This window comes from Pieris rapae, chromosome Z (assembly GCF_905147795.1).
Source record: "Pieris rapae chromosome Z, ilPieRapa1.1, whole genome shotgun sequence".
NCBI classification, from domain to species: Eukaryota; Metazoa; Arthropoda; class Insecta; order Lepidoptera; family Pieridae; genus Pieris; species Pieris rapae.
In genome coordinates this window covers 7,858,254-7,885,165 of record NC_059534.1, presented here as the reverse complement: position 1 = coordinate 7,885,165, position 26,912 = coordinate 7,858,254, and the positions used below count along the sequence as shown (strand labels likewise).

The 26,912-nt window shown below is 33.9% G+C and overlaps 1 protein-coding gene across 1 annotated transcript in view; it reads right to left on the bottom strand.

Annotated features, from left to right (window-relative positions):
* LOC110999962 (dynein axonemal heavy chain 5) overlaps positions 1–26,912 on the bottom strand; it is a 40,913-nt gene that overhangs the window by 7,146 nt on the left and 6,855 nt on the right. Inside the window, exons 5-36 of the mRNA XM_022269270.2 lie at positions 26,419–26,579; positions 25,718–25,834; positions 24,820–25,101; positions 24,160–24,484; positions 23,003–23,226; positions 22,541–22,688; positions 19,939–20,120; positions 19,487–19,690; positions 18,756–19,029; positions 18,408–18,462; positions 18,064–18,203; positions 17,639–17,784; positions 17,219–17,351; positions 10,885–11,051; positions 9,809–10,090; positions 9,366–9,594; positions 8,952–9,151; positions 8,381–8,662; positions 7,863–8,122; positions 7,423–7,642; positions 7,032–7,231; positions 6,385–6,860; positions 5,919–6,130; positions 5,281–5,505; positions 4,470–4,642; positions 3,961–4,116; positions 3,401–3,611; positions 2,445–2,639; positions 1,849–2,145; positions 1,656–1,774; positions 1,118–1,479; positions 58–1,044 (exon numbers count right to left, since the gene is read on the bottom strand). Coding sequence (XP_022124962.2) covers positions 58–1,044; positions 1,118–1,479; positions 1,656–1,774; positions 1,849–2,145; positions 2,445–2,639; positions 3,401–3,611; positions 3,961–4,116; positions 4,470–4,642; positions 5,281–5,505; positions 5,919–6,130; positions 6,385–6,860; positions 7,032–7,231; positions 7,423–7,642; positions 7,863–8,122; positions 8,381–8,662; positions 8,952–9,151; positions 9,366–9,594; positions 9,809–10,090; positions 10,885–11,051; positions 17,219–17,351; positions 17,639–17,784; positions 18,064–18,203; positions 18,408–18,462; positions 18,756–19,029; positions 19,487–19,690; positions 19,939–20,120; positions 22,541–22,688; positions 23,003–23,226; positions 24,160–24,484; positions 24,820–25,101; positions 25,718–25,834; positions 26,419–26,579 — 7,644 coding nt within the window. The remainder of the gene's footprint in view (positions 1–57; positions 1,045–1,117; positions 1,480–1,655; positions 1,775–1,848; positions 2,146–2,444; positions 2,640–3,400; positions 3,612–3,960; positions 4,117–4,469; positions 4,643–5,280; positions 5,506–5,918; positions 6,131–6,384; positions 6,861–7,031; positions 7,232–7,422; positions 7,643–7,862; positions 8,123–8,380; positions 8,663–8,951; positions 9,152–9,365; positions 9,595–9,808; positions 10,091–10,884; positions 11,052–17,218; positions 17,352–17,638; positions 17,785–18,063; positions 18,204–18,407; positions 18,463–18,755; positions 19,030–19,486; positions 19,691–19,938; positions 20,121–22,540; positions 22,689–23,002; positions 23,227–24,159; positions 24,485–24,819; positions 25,102–25,717; positions 25,835–26,418; positions 26,580–26,912) is intronic.

The window sequence follows — 26,912 nt, the reverse complement described above, 5'->3', positions numbered from 1 at the left end:
TTGTAAATTTCTCTAATAGGCATGAACATAATAATGTAGATATAACAATTATCTTACCAGGTTGGCCCATTGCTCCTAAAAACTGAATATCGACAATTGTTGTGAAATCTCCTGGTTTCTCTAAACTGTAAAATCCACTCATGCTCATAGTTTGTCGCACTATTTCATTCGTAATCTGATCACCCCATTCGTTAATTTGAGGTAGATTTATATCATCTATGAACACTAACATTTTCTTGCCCCCCGGTGGACCAAACGTCATACCACTCCGTTTTTCTACGTAACTTTCTATTGTTTTTTGAAATTGATAAGGACTTGTAGCCGAAGAGAAATTAAACGAGCGTCCCATAAACTGATCTGGATTAGCGTTTTTCATATAAGCTTTCATCATAACCGTTTTAGCAGATCCCTGTTCGCCAAGTAATAAAACTGCTTTGCCTTGTTTAGCAATGCAATGAATAAGATAATTAATCCGAACGTTATCAACTATAGGAATAAGAATGTTCGCATAATCTGGAGTGGCTGTATCAGGATATTGATAATTTGTCATTAAATCTTCCCATAACTCCCACTTTCCATGCTGTTTAACATAGAAGTCGAATGACATACTTGGTTTGTTATGAGGATGTTTCGGAATATCAAGTATTTCTCTATAAGTTGCTTTAATATATTTATCATATTTAATTCGGTCGCCTGTTTCTAAAAGAGAGCCAAATCCCCAAACTAAGGAAAATACATAAATCTTATGCAAGTGTTCGGGTGTGTAAAGCTGTACTTCTTCACCTTTATCTTTTTCTTCGTCATCTTCCATATCACCATTCACTGATTTGCTAGCAGATTGTTCTTCGGTTTCTACTATTTGTGGAGGAACAAGACCTTCCAATAGGTTTAGCATTTGGGATATGATATTACTTTGTAGAACCCGCATACTAAAGCTAAGATTTTGGGTACACCACGTATATGTATTTGGAAAAGTTTGCTCAAACAATGTACTAAATACTTCATTCTCTCGAACTGATCTTGTTTTAAGCCAGGCGTTCAGAACTGTAAAAATAAAATATTAAACTTTAATAATCCTATTTAAATAAAGATACACAATTTATTAATAGCATCATACCTGGTTCCCAATCTAAGCCGGATGAGCTCATATATACCATGCCATTTCGAGAAACAGTTGCAGGAGATGCATTGTCAATATTTTCAGGTTCAAATATTATTTTCGAAGTTGGAGACATGGTTAAACGATCTCCGTTTGCAAGAGTTAAAGTTTTATTATCATCTAGAACCGAATTTAAGTTTTCTATCCATATACTGTCAACTGGCCCATCTAAAACAAGCCAAATGTGTTCACCAGTTTTAATTTTTAATGTTTTGCGCCACAGAGCTGAGAAAATCCCGTCGGTCCAGTCATTGGTTGCGACGTCCAATCGTCCAAACATTTGTGATGCTGTGATTGCTTTTGGATTCATCCTCATTTCCCTGTCAACAAAACAATATTGATCATCATGACTTCCTGAACATATACATATATATCTTATGTATATATCGTAATTTTTAGGCAGTATAGCATTTGTGACGCATGTATTGCTTTTATATTTCTATGTATGTAAATTGAAATTTGCTCAATTCTAAAATACGGTTTTACATGAGCGTACCTATGAGGGTCTTCGGTTTCCGATAATGCACTCATCACTGTATGTATGCAAGTAGTTTTCCCAGCACCTGGTGGGCCCAATACCATTATACCATGGCGGACCCGCTGCGTTTCGTATAACTATAAGCCAAAGATAAAGGTTATATAGAGTAAAATCAGACGCACATAAAGAATAATTATATTTTTTTACATACCTGAACAATTTTTAATACCCACGGTGGATGATAAATTAAACCATTGGCATCAACCAGTTTTCTTATAGCTTCCTCGAGATCAGGATATGTTGTTTTCTCAATTACTTGATTTGGGAACAAATCCGCAACGAGGGAAATAAATAGAGGTTCATCTTCATCTATGAGTTTTGATAAATTCATATCTCGAAGTACTCTCATAACAATGGTACTTTCATTATCCTTTGCGTTTACTCTCTTAACGGCTCCTAATGTCCTTAATACGGACAGAATATTTCTCAGACCGAAGTCATAATGTACCTGCCAAATTTAACTAAAAATTATTAATTTAAAACAAAATACCGAACCTACAGCCTCTAGGTTAACAGTCGCACGTTGAAACAACTAAGCCAACACAGCACTGTGAATCTAAAGTCTCACATGATTCACTGAAATATGCCTAATAACAATAATTTTAAGGAGCGAAGAATGCATTACAAATTCTTATAAGAAATTATGCCAAATTATGTCTCATAATCATATGCGATTTCGTATGTTATATCTATTTATTAAAGGAGTAAATATCTATTCGTCTTAAAATGTTTTGAATAACTTGTTACCTGCTTTGTGAGTTGTTCTTCGCATAACTTGTAAAGGGTATAGAATTTTCTTGCCAGCGTTATATTTTCTAAGAAACCACATGAAGCAAGTTTTACACGGATTATAATCTGTCGATCAGGAACCATCATAGCTACAGTCCGAAACTGTATTTTCAAATTTTCTGGCAATTCCTTTCGTCCCGCATATCCAGGATTCTATTGAAACAAACGAATAAAACTAACTGCAAACTATAATATTATTGTTTTCGATACAAATCGTCTTAATGCCTTCTTAGTTTCTCCAGCTGATCTGAGCACATTAGAAAACGACCTTAGTTTGTATAAATGTAGCCATAGGTGCGACAAATGCATATAAAATATTTTTTTGTTGGTTAACGTTATGATTCTATTTACTGACTGGGTAGTCCATTTATTAGCCGCGGTAGCAAATACCCCAACGTTCTCGCAACATATACTTAGGTTGCTTATACATACGTTGCTTGCTCTCGAAGTACACTGTACAGAGCCGAATTTTCGTTACCGCTCGAATTTGTACGTCATGTTAATCGTTTTTGTACTATTTTTTTACTTTTTATTCACTTTTATTTAAGACGTGCACATTTCTCGAGACAACCAGTGTCAGGTTTCGTATTTGGAGGATATACCGTAGGTTGAGAACCGTTGAGTAAGTTCAACTGTAGCTAGTTAGACCGTGATTTATTTCTGAAGCGCGTTATTTGGTTTGGTATACAAATACGCTTTTGAGTTTTTTTAATTGTGCCAAAAACTATCATAGCTTATAGCAGACGTATTCTATGTGTTGATTTCAATTCATGTTTTTGTCGTATTTAACCCCGATATTTTTGCTTATGAACTATTTTTATAGAAAGGCACTTGCACACGGTTGAGGCTTATTTGTGGAGAAATGCGTGTTAGATTCATGTATATGATATGTATTGGAGACATGTGTTATATACCATCGTAATGAAGATGCCAAATTCAGGGCACATCTCTGACATATCACCGTCAGTGAATAGAAACGTTTTCTTCTTTTCCTTTTTAGCAGCAAGAACTACGGCCACCTGCTGTGCAGCAACGGATAGTACTGGTAGTTCTATCCGATTAAATTCGTCGAAGCAGCCCCAAGATCCAGATTGAGCGAGGCCTTTGTATATTCGACCAAGACCCCTGAATATACAAATGACGTGTTAAATTCGATAAAACGCATTAGAATACCTTAAAATCTATTAATTATTCAGCTTCATACAATTTACATTCTGAATACAATAATAAAATTATGTTAAATAATTTTATGGAATAGTAGTCAGTGGACAATCACAAAGCCCGAAGATTGGCGAGCTGTCAAATAATTTTTGCGTTGTTTTGTCAGGGACCCGTATTGATTTGGAAATACTTTAACGAAGAGCTGGTGGCGGATAATATGGAAAAAAGAACAGTACGTATCTTTAGAAGCGTCGATAATGCCAACAGGTTTTGGCGTGTAACGTGTGCAAATCGTAATTAAAGTAAAACTTACCGGTAATCCATTTGGTCGGAACAGTTAAAAACTACGACGTATTTAGCGAGCGTTTTCCCCATATCCTTTACTGTTTCTGTTTTGCCTGTTCCCGCTGGGCCACATGGAGCCCCACCCATGCTCATGGCTAAGGCTTGAGCTAGAGTTATATAGCATCTGTAATTAATACGTACCACATTAAATGTATGGTATAGAATAATAAGTTAACATATCTTTTATTAAACTATTGCTATTGAAGTTACCAAAGTACTTACCAGAGGTTCATTATAGCAAGTGCTTAAAAACATAAAAAAAACAATCTTTGCATTACATACGGTTGGTCTAAGCGCATAATATATGGTAGGAGTTTTGACAAAGAAATTTTAGTAATTATATTTTATTACAGATAAAGCATAGTAAGTAAGTGTACAAGAAATATGTATCTAAAATAACGCAATTGTATACACAACATACAGAATTCATTCTTTGATCTATCGTTTGAATATAACACCAAAATATAAAAACATTACCTATCTGTCAAAGGCGTTATAACAAGACGTTCGGTACAACCCAAGTATTCATTCTGGTAAGCGAATGTAACGTCGGTCACAGATATCCAAGTTTTGTCGACATCCTCTTTGAAGTAAAATCGACATTGTTTTAACCATTCAAAATCATTTGCTGAACGAACGTTGAGTCGACACTGAAAGGATAGCAATATATTAGTGTGACATCCGCTATTTAAATTTTAATTGAAAACATACTAAATTGGTTTAACGTATTAATTAACTCGTGCTTAAGCATATACCCAACAAATCACAGAAGAAGAACAATAAACATTAACTGTATTGAAAGAAAGCAATAACTTCTCTGTTTCAGTATTAGTAAATAATTAATCCAATGGCAATACGAATTTTTCTAGATTTAGTACTTTTTCTATGATACTACTATAATATTTCTTAATAATACACAAATATACAGAATTTACAAGAATATTCAATAATATGTAAATTTAAAGAGTTTGGTCCCTGTGACGGTCTGTGTGTACGTTTAACGTTGGCATCATCTCTTCCCCGTTTTACTATAATTATTTGTTGAGCGCTTGAAGCACCAGATCTGGGTTCATAGGTACTATCTACCGGAGATAACTTAAATCTGAGACATCTTCAATTAGCACCTGAGCCCTTGAAGTTCACGGCCCAAGAGTCACTACTCCAAGTCAAAATTAAAGTTAGAGAAAAGTCCGCAAATCACAATCATATTTGAGCCCTTTATTATTTTCCTTAAGTTTTTACTCTATATCCATAAGATAGCTTTAAGATATTTGTAGCAGTAGCTTACCAGCATATCGAAAATATCTCTTTGATGCACATGAATGGTAATGAGTGTCTCGAATTTAATACGTTCTATTTTAGAAAGATCCCGAGTAGTTTGATCAATAAGTGTGTTGAGTAACTCCAGAAATTTGTTATTTGTCTCTAACATTATTTTTTTATCTTGTCGGGCCTGCATTAAGGCCAATTCTGCGTCTCTTGTCCAAATTATTTGAATGCCAAGAAGACCAACCTGCAACATGATGAATAGAAGAATAATGTAACGGCTTTCTTCACTCTTATCTAGCGTTTATAATAATTTTCAAGTTTCTTTGTATATTTTATAAATGAAGTGAAAAATAGTTTAGATAAAGTCAGGCTGTGCTACAAACACTGGTATTGGACGAAAACGAAACTAATGTCTTAAGGTTATAGCGTAAAAGGAATAAAATCATATGTGTCAACATTTACTTACATGTAGAAATTTTATTATAGTTATATAAGGAATCGATTTCGGTTTTAAAATAATTAGCGCATTGTCTACATCTAAACAAAGGCTTGGCTTTAGGGTTAACTTAGCACATAACAACTCTCAGAACAAATTTTACTGTTGTAGTAAGTGTTTAAGTGTTGTAGTAAAAAATTTAAGAAAACATTATACTTCACCTGCGCAGGCATTTTGTCCAGAAATAATAGAAGATTAAAGACTGGATCGTTTATGAGTGAAACGGCGTTTCGTATGATTGAATGCAAGCTGCTTTGAGCAGATTGCAGCAGAGACGTGAGCCATGTCTCAACAGAGCCTTCGGCACGTACCGGCCGTTCAAGCTTGATTTCTTCCCCTTCTGATGATACAATCGATATCATCTTGTTGTATTCTAAAAATATAATACAGTTATTAGATAATAAGAAAGAATATAATATACAATGTACGTTTCATTATCATTTCATTCAGAAAAAATATTTAAGTAAGTTGCAAAGATAAATACGATATTATTTATGAAGCTCAGTGGCATGTATGTTGTTTTAAGATCTCGGATTCAAAGTACAAATTTTAATATACAGTGTCAGCAAATGTCTTTGATTAAGAAAGTTTTAGTATTTCTAAGAATTAATAAATTCTATACAATACCTATGTCATGGAATTTTACATATCGAATATTATCAAATATAGATAAAAGGTGATTTTGTATAGTATGAGAATCTGATGCTTGTCCAAGAATTTCAAGTAACGCTGGATCTGACACGAAGAAGAATCTTGGAAACATTGTTCGTTTTTTCTCCAAATAACCACTCAGACTCTTCTGACAAAGCTCTAACTGTTCTTGCAGATGTGGCAATAATTGTCTAAGTAAGTCATCGCCGACACAGCAAGAAACCACTCCAGGTGTTTCGTGCGCCCTTTGCATAATCTTTTGCCAAGATTTATCAATTTTAGAGAAGCGCTTAGCTTCCTTTGGCAATTGTTTTGCTATATCACCACCCACAAACACAGCTTCCAAATACACCCACATATTTTGTACTAATAGCCATCGTTCTAGTATTTCATTTGTACTTTGTAAATCATACAACCACTGTTGTATTTGTTTTCTAAATGGTGCATTGTAACTAAAATATTACAAACAATAATAACATTATATATTAAAGGTGACTTTATTAGTTGTTTATTAACTTGACGACTACCTACTATATATAATAATTTAATAATGTCAAATTAAGTATGATTTAAGTTAAATATCTTGTTGAAAGAAATTGATGTCATGATCATTTGGGTCTTACCGATTAGACAATAAGGAACCTAATATCATAAGACTATCTTCAAGCTGACCAATAGTCTCGGCAGTGGTATCTCCTCTAAGTAAAAGCTCTCCTCGATTATTGAAGGTTTGGAAAGTCAGCTCGTGGACCGACCACTCATTAGTCACCTGTCTTAGTTTTGCCTCGATATCCTTTTCTTTCATTGCTGATATACAAATATCCTGAAAGTATGAGAGACTTCCGCTTCACTACTAAACGATGATGAATGTTTGGGAAAATCAATAAGGTCTAGTTAAAGTTTATTTCGTTCTTGGCAAATATAGATTGTTTGTGCTAAAACAAACCCGAAAATATGGTACGCTAACGCTTTATCTATATAAAAATATACTAAAGGTTAATTATAATAATTTACCTCAATATCTTCTTTGTTGGGTAATAAGGGAGCCTCCAATATATTCTTTAAGCAAAAGTCTTCGTTATCAAGTTCAAAAATGTATTTAGTTACTTCCATTATCCGTTGCCAGTGACGAGGCTTCATAGCTTTATTGGCCATTAACTCAAGAAGTGGACACATATCATTGAAGTCATCTATAGTCTTCTTCAGCGCGTAGAAAGCAGGCCATTCTTTGAGACTAGAAAAAAAATCAATAATTAAAAAAGGTAGGAGTAATTAATTTACTTTATTGTGCCTTCCACACCGAAACATTTTATAATGTACTTTTTGGGTTTCTCAGTATAATTTTGACGCATGTAAAATTAAAAAAACATTTCAGCATCACATAAAATCATATTAAAGAAATACTAGAACACATAAATTTACATCGTTTCAATATATATATATTTATTAATTACCCTTTTGGTAGCTTTCGGCATCGATTTTGGAACTCCATAAGTTCGTTATTGATTTCTTCTATATTCACTTCTCCCCATGGTATATCGTAGTAGCTACTAACTCTATCAATTACGTCATTGTACAGTTTATACAATTTTTGGAGGAGATTAAGTTCTTTTCTTATCTGAGCAAGTTCAGGATACTCTGTGTGAGGAAGTCCAAATAATTCTTCACCGTTTTGATATGTTTGCAATTTTCGCCACATTCCATCGAATCTATTCTGTAAAATAAAACCATCCTATAATATAAGAGGTCGATCAAAATTTGTATTTTTTAATAAAAGTCATTATGTTTGGAAATTTATCTGTAGAATTGAACGAACGTATGGCCTACATATTTCCGCTCTTATAAGCGTTAAATTTTTTGCCATCCTCACTCTAATCTTACTTATCAAATCAATATTTCGATCAGAACTAGCCAGATAATATTAATTGAAGCAGTATTTACATATTAAAGTTTTAATTCCTGTAATTTATACCTGAAATAATATCAGACGATCGGAAGCTTCTCGTGGAGTCAGACCTGACTGCATAGGCCCTGCATGTCTGTACTCGTGACAGTAATCTGAATTGTCGTCTCTAAACCTTTCCAAGTTATTTTTTAGGTCTTCTTCAAATTGTGGCTGCATTTTTAAAAGCTGAACATGTGACGCCAGTGCTGTCGCTTGAAGTTGTTGCCATGAGTACCTTAGATTATCTACTTGCTCCATATCTTCTTTACTTACTGGCAATTCGTAGCGGGTAATCACGTTGAATGCTTCCTAATAAAACAAACGAAACTCACAGAAAAAACGATTATAGTTATAAATATGGTGATGTGATATTTCTTTAGATTTATATTAAATTCATTTAATATTTCTTTTTTTTTGACGTTCATAAGTGTACATTGTTACCTATATGAATAAATAAATAAATTTTTTGATTTAGCCAAAATCAAAATCCTTATGCCCAAAATCGAATTTGAAAATTAACAAAAGAAATTGCTTTTTTTCGTGATGTTTAACTGCTAAATTAAATGTTTTTAAATATTGACATGTTTGAAGTCATTACCTCTACAGGATCAATCTTTAGCTCCATATCTACTTCTTGTTCTCTTATCTTCTTTAGTGTTTCCATTACAGTTCTGACGTCATCCAGATCCCGTATAGGCCTTTCTAACTTACGTTCTAAATCATTCATTATAGCATAGACATAATCCATTTCTCGTTTGTACTTTTTACGCATTGCCTGACTTATTCGGTGAGTACCATCTACATGAAAATAATGGATTAATTATTTATACATTTCCATTTATTTATATATTATTATGGCTAAAAATAGGCAATGCATGCTATTGTGAAACCTGCGTTACATAATGAACTGTCCAATAATCACCAACAACAATAGAAATTTTAGATCCTTTAATAAAATAATGCTTAACGTTCTAATTTTCCAAACCCTCTCTTATGATACATAAACACGTACTTTTTAATTCAGTCATTAGTCCCAGCTTTAGTTTTTCAGTAGATACTGCTAGACAATTTCCGATAACTAGAATATCCGGCTCCGTAGCTAATTTCAGTTCAAGTTCACTATGTCTTTTTAGAGCAAGTTCAAAATCATTTAAATTCCAGGACAAAAGCTGACGTAAGGTTTTCTCACACTTCCATAAGTAATGATACGGTCGCCAACGTTTCACTAATGTATTTAGCTCCTGAAATATATATATAATATATATATATATTATATATATATAATAATAACACTTCGTTGTTAAGAAACACAAATTACACAATACATAAAAATTACAAGGGATGCAACAAGCGGCCTAATCGATAACAAGCGATCTCTTCAAGGCAACCCTAGATATACATATATTTAATTGTATTGTAATAACTATTGTTATATTACTTCTGTCTTCAACGTACCGTTTTAATATTTTGTGTACATAGAGAAAGCAAAGTCAACGTCTTTATAATTTCTTTGTTCTCCATAACATGGCTATAGAAGCTCTTCTGTTGAAATGGAAACATTGGCTTCTCTTCCGACTCCAATCGGTAATATTTCTTCTTCCTCATTTTGGCTGCTTCCATCATTTTCATAGATTTGGCGACATTCATTGGCGCCACTGTTTGAACCTGTTCGTCAAGCTTTGTGACTACTTGAAGTAGCTGGTTGGACTGATGACCTGTCAGTTTCTTCCAACTAACCTGAATGTACAAGCGTGCACACGGAAGGAAGTGCAGCAAATAATTTAACAGTCAATGGTTGTGTATTTACAAAGGAATTGATAAAGCACACCGAGTGTAAGCAAACAAAGAAACAAAGCGATCAAGCATTGGTTGAATTGCAGACGATTTCACCGTCAGGTCACACAATAAGTGCAAATAGTAGACAACACACAACATTCAACACCACAAATTGGAAAAAGAACAAACAAATGTAGAAACCATATCAAGTTATTACAAATATTAGGCTACAAATAGTTTTCTAGACAGACCTGAGTTGAATCTGTACGATGAGCTGAAGGCTAAAATGAGAATATTAAATATAATATTCATGTTACAAATTTAAACTTATTTTACTTCAGTATACTTAATACAAATTTAAACAGTTATATATTTTAAAGTCATCTTTACAACGTGACAGACATACCTGATGTGAAGAAAATATTATTGCACAGTAACTGAATTTACGAAGCTTATAAATGAATAACAATATTAGTATACTTTTAACGAAAAATATTCTACAAACAATTTTCTAAACAGATCTGAGTTGAATCTGTACTTTAAGCTGAAGGCTAAAATGAGAATATTAAATATATTCCTGTTACAAATTTAAACGTATTTTACTTCATACAAATTTAAACAATTATATATTTTAAAACACATCTTTACGATGTGGCAGACATGTGAAAAAAATCTTATTGCACCGTACCCCCTGAATTTTAGAAGCTTATAAATGTTTAAGAATATTATTATACTTTTAACGAAATATATCCTACCCTTGTCGATTTGCCACCGGTCCACTGTGCGACCCCCTTTGATAATCCAGATATGTGTTTTCCAGCCAACACTAAGACCTCTTGGATTTCTTCTAGTGTCGGTTTCACCAAAACATTTGGTATAACTAAAGCAGCGTGCAGCATGAAGATTGGTTTCTTGGCGTATCCTTAAAAACAAAATTAGTTTATAATCGTTGTTATTATTAATTAATTAAATTTAATATGATGGTTTCAGAACCTTTGCTACATAAATTAAACAAAAATTTTCCATCCTAATAACTTTTTAATTTAATTACCTAATTATTTAACAAAGAAATAATTATTTGCTCCAAGCAAATAAATTAATAATTATGAAATTTTGGATAGGTTAATTGATTAGGTTATATTGTTACCTTGACTTTTAAACATAAAAAATTGAATTCGTTTTTCTTTTAAATTAATTTTTAACTTCGTAAAACTTGACAGGAACTTCCGTGGCAATTTTAAATATACGTAAAATTTATTATTTAAAGTTAATAATCTAATGGGGCTTCTAAACGGGCCATGTTTTGCTGCAATTGATGGCTGCACTATTGGCAATTAATTGTCCGGCCACCACAAAAATGTTTTATTGCAGATGATGGCCGAGCAATCTATGGCCGGCCATCAATAATGTAAATACAATGATTTAAAATGGTCATGACATTTCAAGTGGATAAAAACTGTTCGGTCTTGCAAAACGGTTCCGGTTTCGCAGCTATTTCGTACACGTACGTACATCGTGTCTCCGATTGTGGCTCGTGCACGCACACATTCAAAACTGGGGCTTAAACTAGAGAAAAAAAAATTACGAAAAAGGCCTACCACGATGTTGTGCCTACACTGTACCAGAGATACAGATATACCGAGGAGATAAAAGTCTTTATTGCGCATGTTCATGGTTCAGACATGCGTAGTTCAAACCTTTTCAGCCACAAACAACCAAACTCAACAACTTCTTTTGAAGTTTGAAAATAAACTTTTAAAATTTAAAAATTATATTTCCCAAAAATGATAAACTATAAATAAATTGAATAAGTTAATTAATAGTTATAAATGACATATTGTTAACACCAACATCGGCTGTTAAAATAAATATTGGTATCTTTATTTGAAATTATGAAGTTTCTCAGAAAATTTAAGTAAAGTAATAATATAATAAAGTAATAATTTATAATTTCTTTAAATTTTCGCTGGTAAAATAATTATTTATTAGTAGTTGTTTACCCAGGAAAAAAGTTAATTTTATTATTTATCAACTCCCTAAATCTAAATTCCAATTTTAAATAAAAAAAATATGTTTAATATAAGCTTTTTTGTTAAAAATACAAAAAATACATTTAAAACGTTATTTGTATCGTTACGCAAAAAATATTTTATTTTTTAAGACTTTTTTTAAATATTCAATTTAATTTATTTATCCAAGAACTTCAAAAATTCTCTGATAAAAAGCCGTTGCGGGTTGAATTGCGGATTTAGGAGCTGAGAATTTCTATCCGCAAGAGTACTAAGAACGTATGAAGTAAAAGAGGTATTAACGAGTGCCATTACGCAGGCGCAGTAAGTAAGTGGCTGGTGATGGCTTGAAGCTCAGTGCGGTAAAAGTTTGTAGCATTCAATAGCGCGTAGCATTATCTTTTTTCGTGATTTCGTTACATTCGTAGCACGCTACACCTGTTTTCGAACTTAGTAGTTTACAAATTGTAAATAAAATAATAAATTCATCATTTAGTTTTATAAGTAAATACTTATTTATATTATTTATTACTTAGCGGGTATTTGATCATTATCTGAATTAAAAAAGAACATAGGTAAAAAACATATATACAAAAAACTACAAGATTTTAGAGATTTATTTTATTAAAATAAAAAATAAGTAGAAATTTATCAATTTTGATCATGAATGAATCATTAATTATAAAAACTTTTTAAGTGAAATGTTTTTACTACAATTTCATCGACTTTCAAACTTTAATAATTTTATTAACAAAAATAAAGATTAAACTAAAGAATAAAGAATATATAATAAATATATATAAATTATAGAAAAGTAGAAAAATACACGACAAGATATTTAAAAAAATTACATATTTAATCATAAAAACTTTTTAAATCGTTGTAGTTTTTATCAACATTTATAATTGATATTATCATTAAACGTAAAAATTTTAATTACATTCTCATCATCTTGAAACCAAAATTTTTTAAGGTTTTTTTACTTCTACCACGTGTGAATTGCGTATTCTCCTAATTTGACCTATCTTTTGTAAGTAAGTACACGTTTTTATAGGTAAGTTAGTACTCGTTATATTATGCTCGTATGCATTAATTATGTTAACTATATTAATTATGTTACAACAAATGTCTTATATTACTTACTTTTATGTCGGTTTCAATTATAATTTGATTGAATAGTTTATAATGTAAATAATACTAGTTACATATAGTTTCAAAAGACTTTCGAAAGGGAACATTCTGCTATTTTAAACATGTATAAACGTAAATTTATAGAAAATGTTTTATAGAAAATTTTAGCATTTTTGTTGATTTTCCCAATGTGCAAAGAGGGTTAAAAAACTAAATGAAATAGCCGTCGCCGTTAGCGGGCTTAAAGACAAGTTTGCGGTTAAGAATTTGCATCCGCACCGGTACCAGGAACGTATAAGATAAAAGATATAATGAGGTGAATTTTGCATTACGCAGGCGCAGCAGTAAGAATGGCTGAAAGAAAGGTTGGCGGCGTGGCGTTTGTAAAATAACACAAGAGACATTTGGAAAAGCCAAGAAACCAATGCCAATACGGAAGCGCAGTAAGTAGCTTGTGTCTCACTCAATCAGCGTGGCACAAAGTTGTTTTGTTAGCTAACGAGTCTGGGCTGAGAATTTCCATTCGCCAAAACCAGGAACGTATAAACCAAAACAGAGTGTGAGGAATGCCAATACGCAAGCGCATTAGCTTGTGGCTCAGCGTTGCGTAAAAAATAAGCGCGAGAAATACGATTGTGGGGGAGTCTGAGAATTTCAATTCACGACATACAGGAACGTATAAATTAAATGATGTCTGGAGAAATGTTAATTGCCATCACGCAAGCGCAGTAGTTTCTGGCTCAGCGTGGCGTAAAAGTTTGTAGGGGTTGGAATAACTAAGCCTTAGTCAGAGAATTTTCATTCCCTGAAACCAGGAACGTATAAATTAAAAGAAGTCTTGAGGAATGCCAATTGCCAAGACGCAAGCGCAGTAGCTTGTGGCTTAGCGTAGCCTAAAAGTTTCAAGCAATGTAATAACTAAGCCTTAGTATGAGAATTTTCATTCCCTGAAACCAGGAACCTATAAAATTAAAGAAGTTTTGAGGAATTCCAATACGCAAGCGCAGTAGTTTGTGGCTCAGAGTGGCGTAAAAGTTAAGCGCGATTGTGGGGCTGAGAATTTACATTCACAACACCCAGGAACCTATAAAGTAAAAGAGGTTTTGAGGAAAGCCAATACGCAAGCGCAGTAGCTTGTGGTGGGTGGGTGGCTCAGCGTGGCGTTAAAGTTTGTAGGAGTGGAATTGAGCCTTAGACAGAGTTTTCATTTGGAAAAGCCAGGAACGTATATATTGAAAGAGGTTGAGAGGAATTCCAATTGGCAATACGCAAGCGCAGTAAGTAGATTGTGGCTCAGCGAGGTGTAAAAGTTTGTAGGGGTAGAATCGAGTCTTAGAATGAGAATTTTCATTTGGAAAAGCCAGGAACGTATATATTGAAAGAGGTTGTGAGGAATGCCAGTTACAAACACGCAAGCGCAGTAAGTAGCTTGTGGCTTAGCGTGGCGTAAGACTTTGTAGGGGTGGATACGAGCCAGTCTAAGATTTTTCATTCCCTGAAACCAGGAACGTATAATATGAAAGAGGTTTTGAGGAATGCCATTACGCAAGCGCAGTAGTTTGTGGCTCAGCGTGGCGTAAAAGTTTGTAGGGGTTGGAATAACTAAGCCTTAGTCTGAGAATTTTCATTCCCTGAAACCAGGAGCGTATAAATTAAAAGAAGTCTTGAGGAATGCCAATTGCCAAGACGCAAGCGCAGTAGCTTGTGGCTTAGCGTAGCCTAAAAGTTTCAAGGAATATGTAATAATTAGCTAAGCCTTAGTATGAGAATTTTCATTCACGACACCCAGGAACCTATAAAGTAAAAGAGGTTTTGAGGAAAGCCAATACGCAAGCGCAGTAGCTTGTGGTGGGTGGCTCAGCGTGGCGTTAAAGTTTGTAGGGGTGGAATTGAGCCTTAGACAGAGTTTTCATTTGGAAAAGCTAGGAACGTATATATTGAAAGAGGTTGAGAGGAATTCCAATTGGCAATACGCAAGCGCAGTAGTTTGGGGCTCAGCGTGGCGTAAAAAATTGTAGGGGTGAAATCGAGCCTTAGACTGAGAATTTTCATGTGGCAATACCAGGAACATATATATTGAAAGAGGTTGTGATGAATGCCAATTGCCAATACGCAAGCGCAGTAGTTTGTGGCTCACTCAGCGAGGCGTAAAAAAAAGTTTGTAGGGGTGAAATCGAGCTTTAGACTGAAAATTTTCATTTGGCATTACCAGGAACGTATATATTGAAAGAGGTTGTGATGAATGCCAATTGCCAATAAGCAAGCAAGCGCAGTAGTTTGTGGCTCAGCGTGGCGTAAAAGTTTGTAGGGGTGGAACCGAGCCTTAGACTGAGAATTTTCATTTGGCATTACCAGGAACGTATATATTGAAAGAGGTTGTGATGAATGCCAATTGCCAATACGCAAGCGCAGTAGTTTGTGGCTCACTCAGCGAGGCGTAAAAAAAAGTTTGTAGGGGTGAAATCGAGCTTTAGACTGAAAATTTTCATTTGGCATTACCAGGAACGTATATAATGAAAGAGGTTGTGATGAATGCCAATTGCCAATACGCAAGCGCAGTAGTTTGTGGCTCAGCGTGGCATAAAAGTTTGTAGGGGTGAAATCGAGCTTTAGACTGAAAATTTTCATTTGGCATTACCAGGAACGTATATATTGAAAGAGGTTGTGATGAATGCCATTTGCCAATACGCAAGCGCAGTAGTTTGTGGCTCAGCGTGGCGTAAAAGTTTGTAGGGGTGGAATCGAGCCTTAGACTGAGAATTTTCATGTGGCAATACCAGGAACGTATATATTGAAAGAGGTTGTGACGAATGCCGATTGTCAATACGCAAGCGCAGTAGTTTGTGACTCACTCAGCGAGGCGTAAAAGTTTGTAGCGCAGTAGCTTGTGGCTAAGCATGGCGCAAAAGTTTGTAAGGGTTGAATACGAACAGTCTAAGAATTTCTATTCAATAAAGCAGAAGAATGTGGGGTTTTATAATACTTGATTAGTAAATAAGTAGTAGCTAGCTAGTGGCGGCTCAGCGTGGCGTAAAAGTTTTAAAAGGGGGAATCCAAGCCTTAGCCTAAGATTTTCCATTTACTAAAACCAAGAACGTATAAAATGAAAGAAGTTGTCCGTTGTGAGATTGATAATACGCAAGCGCAGTAAGTAAGCTTGTAGCTCAGCGTGGCGTAAAAGTTTGTGGCGGGTGGAATACAGTCTGAGAATTATTTTCATTTCTTTTCGAAATAGATTGAATGAGGTTGTGAGGAACGCCAATACGCAAGCGCAATAGCTAGTGGCGGCTCAGCGTAGCGTAAATGTTTCTAGGGGTGGAATACGAGCCTTAGTCTGAGAATTTTCATTTAGACAAGCCAGGAACGTATAAAAAGAAAGAGGTTGTGAGGATTGATAATACGCAAGCGCAGTAACTTGTGGCTCAGCGTGGCGTAAAAAGTTTAAGCGCGAGAAATACTATTCTGGGGCTGACAATTTAAATTCACGATACTCAGGAACCTATAAATTAAAAGAGGTTTTCAAGAATGCCAATACGCAAGCGCAGTATACTTGTAGCTCAGAGTAGCGTAAAAAGTTAAGCGCGAGGATTACGATTCTGGGGCTGAGAAGGTACACATTGAAAGAGGTTGTGAGGAAAGCCACTACGCAAGCGCAGTAGCTAGTGGCTTAGCGTGGCGTAAAAGATTCTAGCTTCATCTTTACTACATTTTAGTTTTTATTCGTAGCGGTCTACGGTCGTAGCATTATGGTTTCTTTTAGTATTTTGTTGGAAGTTAGCTGTAGGTTTCGTACTCAAAATTTATATTTTAACTTCTGTGATATTTTTTTTTTACTTTCAATACGTTCATATGTTAATTATAATAATTAAGAAATGTTAGAGTTATGATTTATACATGAGATCAATATTATTTATTTGAGTATAGTAATTGGATTTACTAAAACAGTTACCAGTGGTTTCGAAGTCTTGTGAAATCTGTTTAATGATGAGGTCTAGGGCTCTTCTTGTTACTTTAATCAGGACATCAATAACTTTTCTACTGTAGTAACGACGCATTTCACTCACAGCATTTTTCACCATTTCCTACGAATTATCTAACTCAATAAAAATTCCTAAAATAATTTTTTATCTAGACTTGAGGCAAATATTTTCAAAATTTTCAATTGGATAACGAATTAATAATATTAATAAATTAATATACGTAAATGTTATAAATATATTGTTCAATACAAATTTTTTGTATATAATAAGGTTGATAGGAATTATTTTGAATGATAAAATATTTATCACCAAGCTACACAATATCTTGTTACAGCAGTCATCTGTTCCAGCTTCAAACATGTTAATTTTTTTTAATTTAAAATTCTTACTTGCATACTTTTGGACAGTCCACCTGCGGGTATGGACAATAACCTATGTGGACTTTCAAAGCACTCCCAAACTGCAGACCAATCCTGTTGCCCGCTGCTTGTTGATTCATTTAGTGTTGATACTGTAGCACTACCATGCATATCATCTACGAACATTTCTTTTTTTTTTTAATTTATGTTATAACGTATATATATATATATATGTATATATATATATGTATATACATATATTTGTTTTGTATTTTTTCGTCTGTAAATTATTATTGTTAAATCGTGTAAATTTAGGGTCATCTGTTAAGGCAGGAGTGTTTTTATAAATAATAATTGAAATAGGTTGTGTCTCGGTGTTTTCGTGTAAAACTGCACACACGACGTAAGCTTTAAAATTATTGTACCAAAAAATATAAATGTGGTATTTAATATACCTTCGGCAATTAAAAATTCAAAATCAGGATTTATTTCAGCCGGTTTGATTTGTTGAGCCGCTTTCTTAACCAGATCTAGAACTTCCTCGACCGCCTCTTCTACCATAAGACTCTTTCTATTCAATTCAACACACGTATTCCTGTACAAACAATGAATGTTTTAAACTTATAAATATCGCTTAATGAAATCAGGTTGTAGTGGTTGTCTGGAAGAAATCGCTCGAAAGCGATAAGGCCGCCAGTTGCTTTTCATCAAATTATCTATAACATTATTTTTTTAAATATATTTTATATAAAAAAATATATTTATAAAAAATATTTTTAATAATAAATAAATAACTTACCGACACTTTGTCTCGACATATTCAATAAATTCGTCTACAGCCCAAGGAGTTTCGTCTAAAATAGAAATAAGAGCAGTAAGAAAACTTTACTTAGATTTGGAATAATAATTCATCGATATTTCTAAAGCTATTATTAACAGACGAGACTAATTAGCAAGGAAAATTAAAACTTTTAAACCTAGTCACGAAGGACTTAGTTTATAAGTGTACGAGATGACAAGAATAATCAATGAAAGTTATAGTGTATATTAAGTTATCAGAAAAAAATAACAGAGCCAGTCAGAGGCCGTCTGTCACAAGATTTAATCAATATAGTTATAGTTAGAACTTTCCTTTTCCTTTTCATACCTGGTAAAGTTATCAACGTAACTTCCTGCATCCCGGATAGTACGTAAATAATTCTATTTGTATATATATCATGTACTCTAGTAACAAGAACATCGAAGCTATTAATAGCAGCATTAGCTCTATCCACAAACTCCTTCCAATCCTCGCTTGTCCAAGTAACTGAACGAAGTCCTGGGAGGAGAAGAGAGGAAAGACGAACCACTTGTGGGAGCAAAAGTGGGCGAACCTCTAGTTTTACTTGACGTACGCATCGTAAATAGTCTTCTAATAGAAACTAAAAAATAATTTCTTGATTAATTATTTAAAAATGACAAGTTTCATATGTCATGTGTATATATGGTACTATACGTCCAAAGAAAAATATTTTAAAATTTATTCCCCGGTACTGACCTACGAATTACCACGCTTTAAGCACATTGAATTAATTAATTATTTGTATAATTTAACTATTAAGGCTATATTGAGCATATATTTATCTACACTTATCTTTAAAGAGATAAGGTTAAACTACTAAAACGATTTTAAAATTATAACCTATATAAAAATTACTAGAGAAATTATCTAGGCTTTATAACACAATCCTACGACGGACTTAATGCTCGTGAAACCACAGGGGACCAGCATCAATTCCTATTTCCTAGATGTGAAATACTAATTCATTCCAAAGAGTCCATAACATAAGTTTACAATAATCTACTTATTTCTCAAATGTTCCCTAAAAATGTTATTACCTGTAAAGAATCATTGACGAGTGTAAAGTAATTCTTCTTCGAATATAAAGAATGACATACGATTGGGAGGTCTACGCCCATCTTAACGAGACAGTCTGACTCCCGTATTAGCAATTTTATGGTTTGATCAAGATTCACACCTATTTGCCCAGTATCGTCGATTTTAAGTAATGTATTATTTAAGCTGTCGTCTACATCCCACACCTAAAACATATTTATTATTTATTTAAATAACATTCAAATCGAAAAAAATAATATTATTTTATATAAGTAAAAAAAATGTAGACTTTATCTGTGCATTCACGTTTGTATAATATGAACATAGTTAATCGTAATAGACTAACTAATGTACCTTTAACAATTATTGACCACAGTAAATCCCAAAATTCTAAATTAATTACTATTAATATTCAGTTCAGTTTGGTAAAAAATAGAAATAATATTAAATTTACATTTTGATTCATCCATACAGCACTCATAGTTGTCTCATAATTGTGAATGAGGCTCTTCGTTGCCTGATACTTCCGCAGCATGTCGGCAGCAGCAGGTAAAGCGCGTAAGACAGGATGTGCACAAACGCTCTCCACGGTCTCAGTCATATTATACATCAAACATCGCGCCCATTTTATTCGACCTAAATCGTATTTTACCAGTAAAGCAGTAACCGTATAAACAGTTATTAGGATACATAGAGTACTTTTATTAAAACGGTATAGTTAGTAAGTAACCCTGTTTTTTATAATTAATAGAAAACTACTAAGACTAAGGGTCTGATTCACAATGTATGGATAAATTACCAAATAGTTATGCAACGCTTAAATTATTCGGAAGATAAATGTTTCGAATAAATTTCGCGCTACCTGACATAACAGTCGTGAAACGCAACAATAGAGTTTATCCTCCAATAAGTAATAAATAGCTTATTTATAACTTATCCGGACATTGTGAAACAGACCCTAAGACTACTTTTTGGACAAATCGGCGATTAAATATCGATTAACGGATGTTTAACGGAATAAGTGTTTTTAGTTTATCGAATGGTCAACAGAGTAATATTTGTTTATTTTCTAAAAAAAATATAGTGAAATAAATAAATAATTTTAAATTTATAAAGAATTTTTTTTGTCAAATGGCCAACCCCAGGTATCAACTAGAACACGTTCACACCAGGAGTCTAAAACTTTATAGGAAGTCTGTCTACCTGCGTCTATCGGCAACGGTTATCGGTGACGCTCAATAAACAACACGTGTAACTACCAAGGCACTAGAGTTAAGTAAGAAATCGTTTTAACATATTTTTACTTTATTTTTATTATTATATTTTATTTGTACTGCTGTTAAGCCACTCTGTCACATATCTGCCTGATTGCGTGCCTGATAGGCTAGGATGTAGGGGTCCCCCATAATAAAAAAAAACATATTTTTGTACCGTATTTATAAAATAATAATTAACATATAAAATTAAATAAGTAATATAAATATGAATAAAACCGTTGCTTTTTCGATTAATTCCAAGTTTAATATTTCAGAAATATGAGTCGAGTAGTGATTGAAGAACAGATGTTAAATCAATTTTATTTACAAATAAACACACCCACTGAAGTATTTCCGAACCAATTCGACTTAGGGTACTTCAAGAAAAGAGCGTACAAATTCTGAAAAGGCCGGCAACGCACTCGCAAGCCTTCTAGCATCGAGGGTGTCCAATGAGTAATTTTAAACTTAAGTTATCTATCTTCTCTCTCTGTCAAATAATGTTTACACCTGATTTTTAAAAAGCTTTTGTTTGAATGAAAAAAGACTGGTGTTTCTTCTAATGCAGAACATTGTAAGAGGTGAGTAACTTAGACCTCGATTTACGATTGTTGTAGAAGATTAAAAAAAGTCTTAAAATAACTTTATCCGAGAGTGGCGCGCCACAATCAATAAAAACGACAAAAGTCCGTCTAACGCTTTGAGCCACACTCTCACTAGGAAAACATACGTTGGCAGGAATAATATCCCTCATTTCAGATATTGATTGGCGCGCAATAGCCATTTTAAACTACAAAAGTGCGGTAGCCAAACGCTTTGAGCCACACTCACTCGGAAAACATGAATTGGCAGGAGTAAATTCTCTCATGCGGGATATTGATTGGATTGGGGCTCGCTCGCAAAGCATCTCGAACTACAAAAGATATAGCCGAACGCTCTGAGCCGCACTCTCACCAGGTTAATATCAATCGTTAGGAGCTAGTTTTCAGACCCCGCTAGGTACCGATGTTGCGAGTCAAAATCGATATCTCAAACTACAAATGTGCGGTTGGAGCCCAAAGCTTTGAGCCACGTTTCTATGAGGAACACATAATTCAACAGGAGAGATTTCTCCCCCTCCCCTTAAAAGTTGTTAAACTATAGTGCGCATGTGCATAGGTTACTTAACTAACCAACGACGCGCCAACAAATACCAGATGAACATGAGATCGTAGAAGTTTTACTTCAAAAGTTTGTATCAATGTCATTCTAAACTTAGCGCCAAAGTACGAAGCGCGAAGTTACTACTTCATAATTTACGTTTAAACAACGTAAAGCTTTATCAAAATAAGACCTGTTCATTTTTTTAAACATATTATTATTCAGTTAAAACAAAAGAAAGAAAATACTGGCAGTACGGTCAACAAAAAACAGAAATTGTTGTTCTAAACTTATTTATATAACGACGAGGCGCAAACGTCTAGGCGGCTCATTTGTTAAGAAACCGCCGCCCATTGTCACTCACATTGTTATAAGGCTCGCATTTTTTTGAATGGAATCTCGCTGTTGGGCTTAGGGGCCTTTACAGCTCAGCACGCACTGTTTTGGCGAGCTTAGCTCAGCCTGAAAGGGCGGGTTTCCCGCGACTCGGACAACGGCTTGGGCCGTCGCGGGGGGGTCAATCGCATGGAAAGCAACGGCTCGCAAGTATGTTGTCAGCCTTTTGAAATACGCCCCATTCTTGAAGTACCCTTAGTCCAATTAGTTCGTAGATATTTTAGTGGGCAGCTAATTAAAATTTTTATATACCTATAAACTTACCAGCTACGGGTGAATAATTTCTGGGCAGTGGTGGATCTTCTTTTTGCCTTTTAAACATTTTCATTATTTTATCTACCTCCTTTTCGCTGTACTTTAATACTCTACTATATTTTTCATTTAGTTTCGTTATCTGAATCTTCTGGCTAACCTAAATACAAAAAAAATATATGACGTTTTACTTAATGTTTTCTAATATTGTTTCAATTACGTTCTTCACTTCCATGGTGGTCCGAAAAATATGTAATTGTGATTATTAAAAAGTAAAGTTTTAGTAGGAGTTGACGGCGTCTCTATTGGTTGAAAGAGTTCTGTGTGAAGTGTGTTTACAGTGTCTGCAGACTCATTTGAGCACTTTTATACGTAAATGTCTTATATAAATAGCTATTATCAATACAGATGAGACGCCGTGGTCATGAAATTGGCCTGTAATAATATTAAAAATATCTTTTATAAAAATCTCACCTTTTCAAATCTTGTTAAGAATTTAATGCCTTGAGGGGTTTCCCATACACTAGAGAAATTAATTTCTATAGTGTTTCCGATTGACTCACGTAATGCATTAGTTTTGTCCTGAAATGCCTGGTAATCTTTATCGAAGTCATTGTTCCGATAGTCAAGGTAGTCATATTGGCACGTTGTCACTGCTTTCTTTGCCTCTTCGAATGCGTGCATAGCTTCTTCGAGATCTAGCATAAATATTATATATATACTAGCGGATCCGACAGACGTTGTCCTGTCTATACGTCTTTAATTTGAAAATGTCAAACTTTTTTTAATAAGCTAAAACATTCTGGACCATTTTGATGAAAATTATTATTCAAATGTTATGACAATATCTAACGATCCAGCACATGGTCTACAATAACACAATGATAACAAAACTTTTTTTTAATTTGATCGCAGCGCTAACTGTCGGGACAGACTAAAATTAAAATTCGAATATTATTTAAAATTTGACAGTGCGATGGTAGCGCCGTCTGTCGGATCCAATGTAAAACATTCCAAAATCAACAACTACTAATTAATTAAAAAAAACATTGTCCAGCGGACAAAATTGTGAATCTAAACCATTCTCGAATCTTCACGAACACACACAAAAAATTTCATCAAAATTGGTCCAGTCGTTTAGGAGGAGTTCAGTCACATACACACGCACACAAGAAATATATATATTAAGATTATCATGTTAGTATATAAGATATTTATTTATTCTATTTATTTATTTATTTATTGTATAAATAATCTTAAATAGTAGAAGTTGTTGTGGTGGAAACATAAACTGGACATAGTTTTTCTGTACACCAGGACGTCGAAAATATTTAGTTAATTAAATTATATACATACTAAGGCCAGTGACATAATATACAACAAAACACCTGTGTGTGTTCTAATATTCAAATATGAATTAAATGACGATGTCTGATTTTTGTTAATGCGTAATTTATAATTGTTTGCTTTATGTAATAATTTTTTAATTTATTACAGAATGAAAATATGTATATAGGATATAGAAAGGTAAATAAGAAGTGCAAAAATAAATATATTATCATGAGAAATAAAAAGTGCATATGCATCACAATAATTATACATTATATGTATTTAAATAACTAAATAGATACCTTCTCCTAATAAAAGCCCTTCCATACGTTTTTCGAACAGGTGATTATAGTCATCCATCAAATCAAACATTGTTATTATTTTATTCAACCGTTTACAAAATGTATCGAACTTTCCAAACACATAATTCTCAGAGAAACTAAATTGCTCCGTATTCGGCAGAAACGGCTGATTCTTGACAAAGATATATGTATCTCTATATGTTTTGTTCAAATTGATGCAGTGCATCAGTTTGTTTCTCACAAGGTCACGGTCTTGTGACCATATAGTCTCTTTAAAACGGCATGTTATATACTGCTTACATGTTTCTATCATTTGATTCGTTATCTAAAACATTCATTGGTGCTTTTTCAAAGCAGTAAACGGTATTTATTGGTAGGGAACAGCCTGAATAACTGGGGTTCAATTTCAGATATTGTGTCTACGTGCAAAGGAACATCGAAACAGGTTAGGATGGTGTCGATTTGTTGGATAATTTTGGGTTATACATACAATTCCAAGATATAATTTACTTGAATACGTACAAACTGTAGCTGGTTTTTTAAATTAATACATCTTGTATTCCCTAGGGTAGTTTTAGAGGTAAATAAAACAACGTGTCTTAGTTTAAAATCACGCTAAACATCATGAAACAAAACAGTGAAAGATATGACTAAACTCACCTTAACCATAAGAGATGATATTCTCTCAGACGTATTATAGAATTGTGATACACTATGAATCAATCTAACAGTTTGTAATAAGCTTAGTATAGAATCTTTGATTTTTACAGGATCGTCCAAGTAGAGAGAGTGACAACATTTTTCCATGGCTTGGACAAATTTCGCGTTGTCTTTAGCTTCGTTATAACAGAAAGTAATTTTGTGATCGGTGTCTCGCCATAGTTTTATCACTTTGGAATTAGCTAATTGGAGGCATGTTAGGGTCAGTTGAACTTCGTGGTCCTAAAAATATAACATATAAACTTGTGATAGATGATAATTTAGTAATTGCTTTAACATTTTATTTATGTAATAAGAGGCAAACAAGCGGGAGGCTCACTTGATGTTAAGTTACAGTTTACTTACAGTTAGTTTAATTACAGTTAGATACCGCCCCGCCCATGGACACTCACATTGCCAAAAACTCGCAAGTGGTTGCCGGCCTTTTGAGAATTGATACGGTTGCTCTTTTCTTGAAGGACCCTAAATTGAGTTGGTACGAAAATACTTCAAAGGGCAGCTGGTTCCACATAGTGGTGGTGCGCGGCAAACACTGCCTTAAAAAAGCTCAGTTTTGATGTTTTTAGCAGGAGCCTCATCTGATGTTAAATGACACTCACACAGAAGAAGGCTCGCAAGTGCGTTTCCAGCCTTTTAAGAATTGGTACTGTCGTTTGAAAGACCCTTAGTCGAATTGGCTCGGAAATAATTCAGTGGGCCACATAGGTAGGCAATTGTGTTTTCTTGACTTAGCCGGCAGACATTCGTTGGTACTCTAAATTTTAACAGTATCTGTAATATGTATGTATATTTATATATATACTCCATACTGACTTTCCGTAGAATATATGGAACTTACTTGTAAGTATGAAACAAGCTGGGAAAACTGCGCTCCTCTTTTCTTCCAATACTCCAATTCATCTTGAGGGCCACTCGAATCAACTTCACGTCTCAACTGCTCGCTTTCACTGAGAATCTGAAGGAATAATAATCTTACATTGAGATTGTTTGGTAAAAATTTACACTCAACTCTCGTTATTAAAACTATTACGACTATAAGCCATACCAATGCAGTAATTATTTAATTGTGAAAGTATTATTTTTTATCAATAAAGTTTAATAAAGAGCTACACAAAGTAAAACCAATGTGTGGGTAAATATAAGAGGCAAATAACTTTTTTATTATCTTTAGTAAAATTATATTGCAAAAAGTATTTTTCTTCTGAGTAATCAATAGTTGTCTCGCTTAATTCGGTGAGTTAAGCTTAGGTGAGTTAAGTTTTTATAGGGGGGCAAAGAAGCCTCCGTGACGCCTTAAGAGCGTAGTCAAAGCACCCCATGGACATCCATTTAAGTGGATGCATTGCTTGGTAGACTTCGGAGGGGAAGGTGAGCGCAGGGGGCGGGGGGTGACGAGCTTATAGACACACGAAACCCGACACACGTCCGGCCTGGGTCGTTTCACTTACAAAAAGTTTGGTGACAGGAGACTAAAAATTTGTACTTGAAATTAATAAAATTGCGGTACACCTGGAAATTACTATAAAAGTAATTAATCACCTCCATGATTTTCTTGATCCATTCAGTGACACGCTCCTCTAACATTGTAATTGTGTTAAGATTTTTAGTAATTTCTTTAAGCTCCGTGTGATCTTGCAAATTCGCCATTATCGCTTGTCCATCATCGAAAAGATTTACTTGGTTACAGACATCTTCACACACTGTAACATAATTTTAATAAATGACGTATTATTATCGACCGTTAATGATATATATTATGTACTAGCTGACCCGGCGAACTTTGTTCCGCCTTAATGGCAATAAATAAGCAGTTTGGGTTTTTTTATTGGAAAAAATACAAAAAAATTAAATACCTACATTAATCATTCATTATTATTTCTGTATTTTAGTACATAGGTTGCTCTTCCCTTAAGTACCTTGTGATACACATTTTTTCATTTTTTGTTTTATTATCAGGCGCAAAAACAAACAACGCTGATGGTCTTCCGACCCGTGAACATGCCACGTATAATTGACCATGGGAAAAACATGAA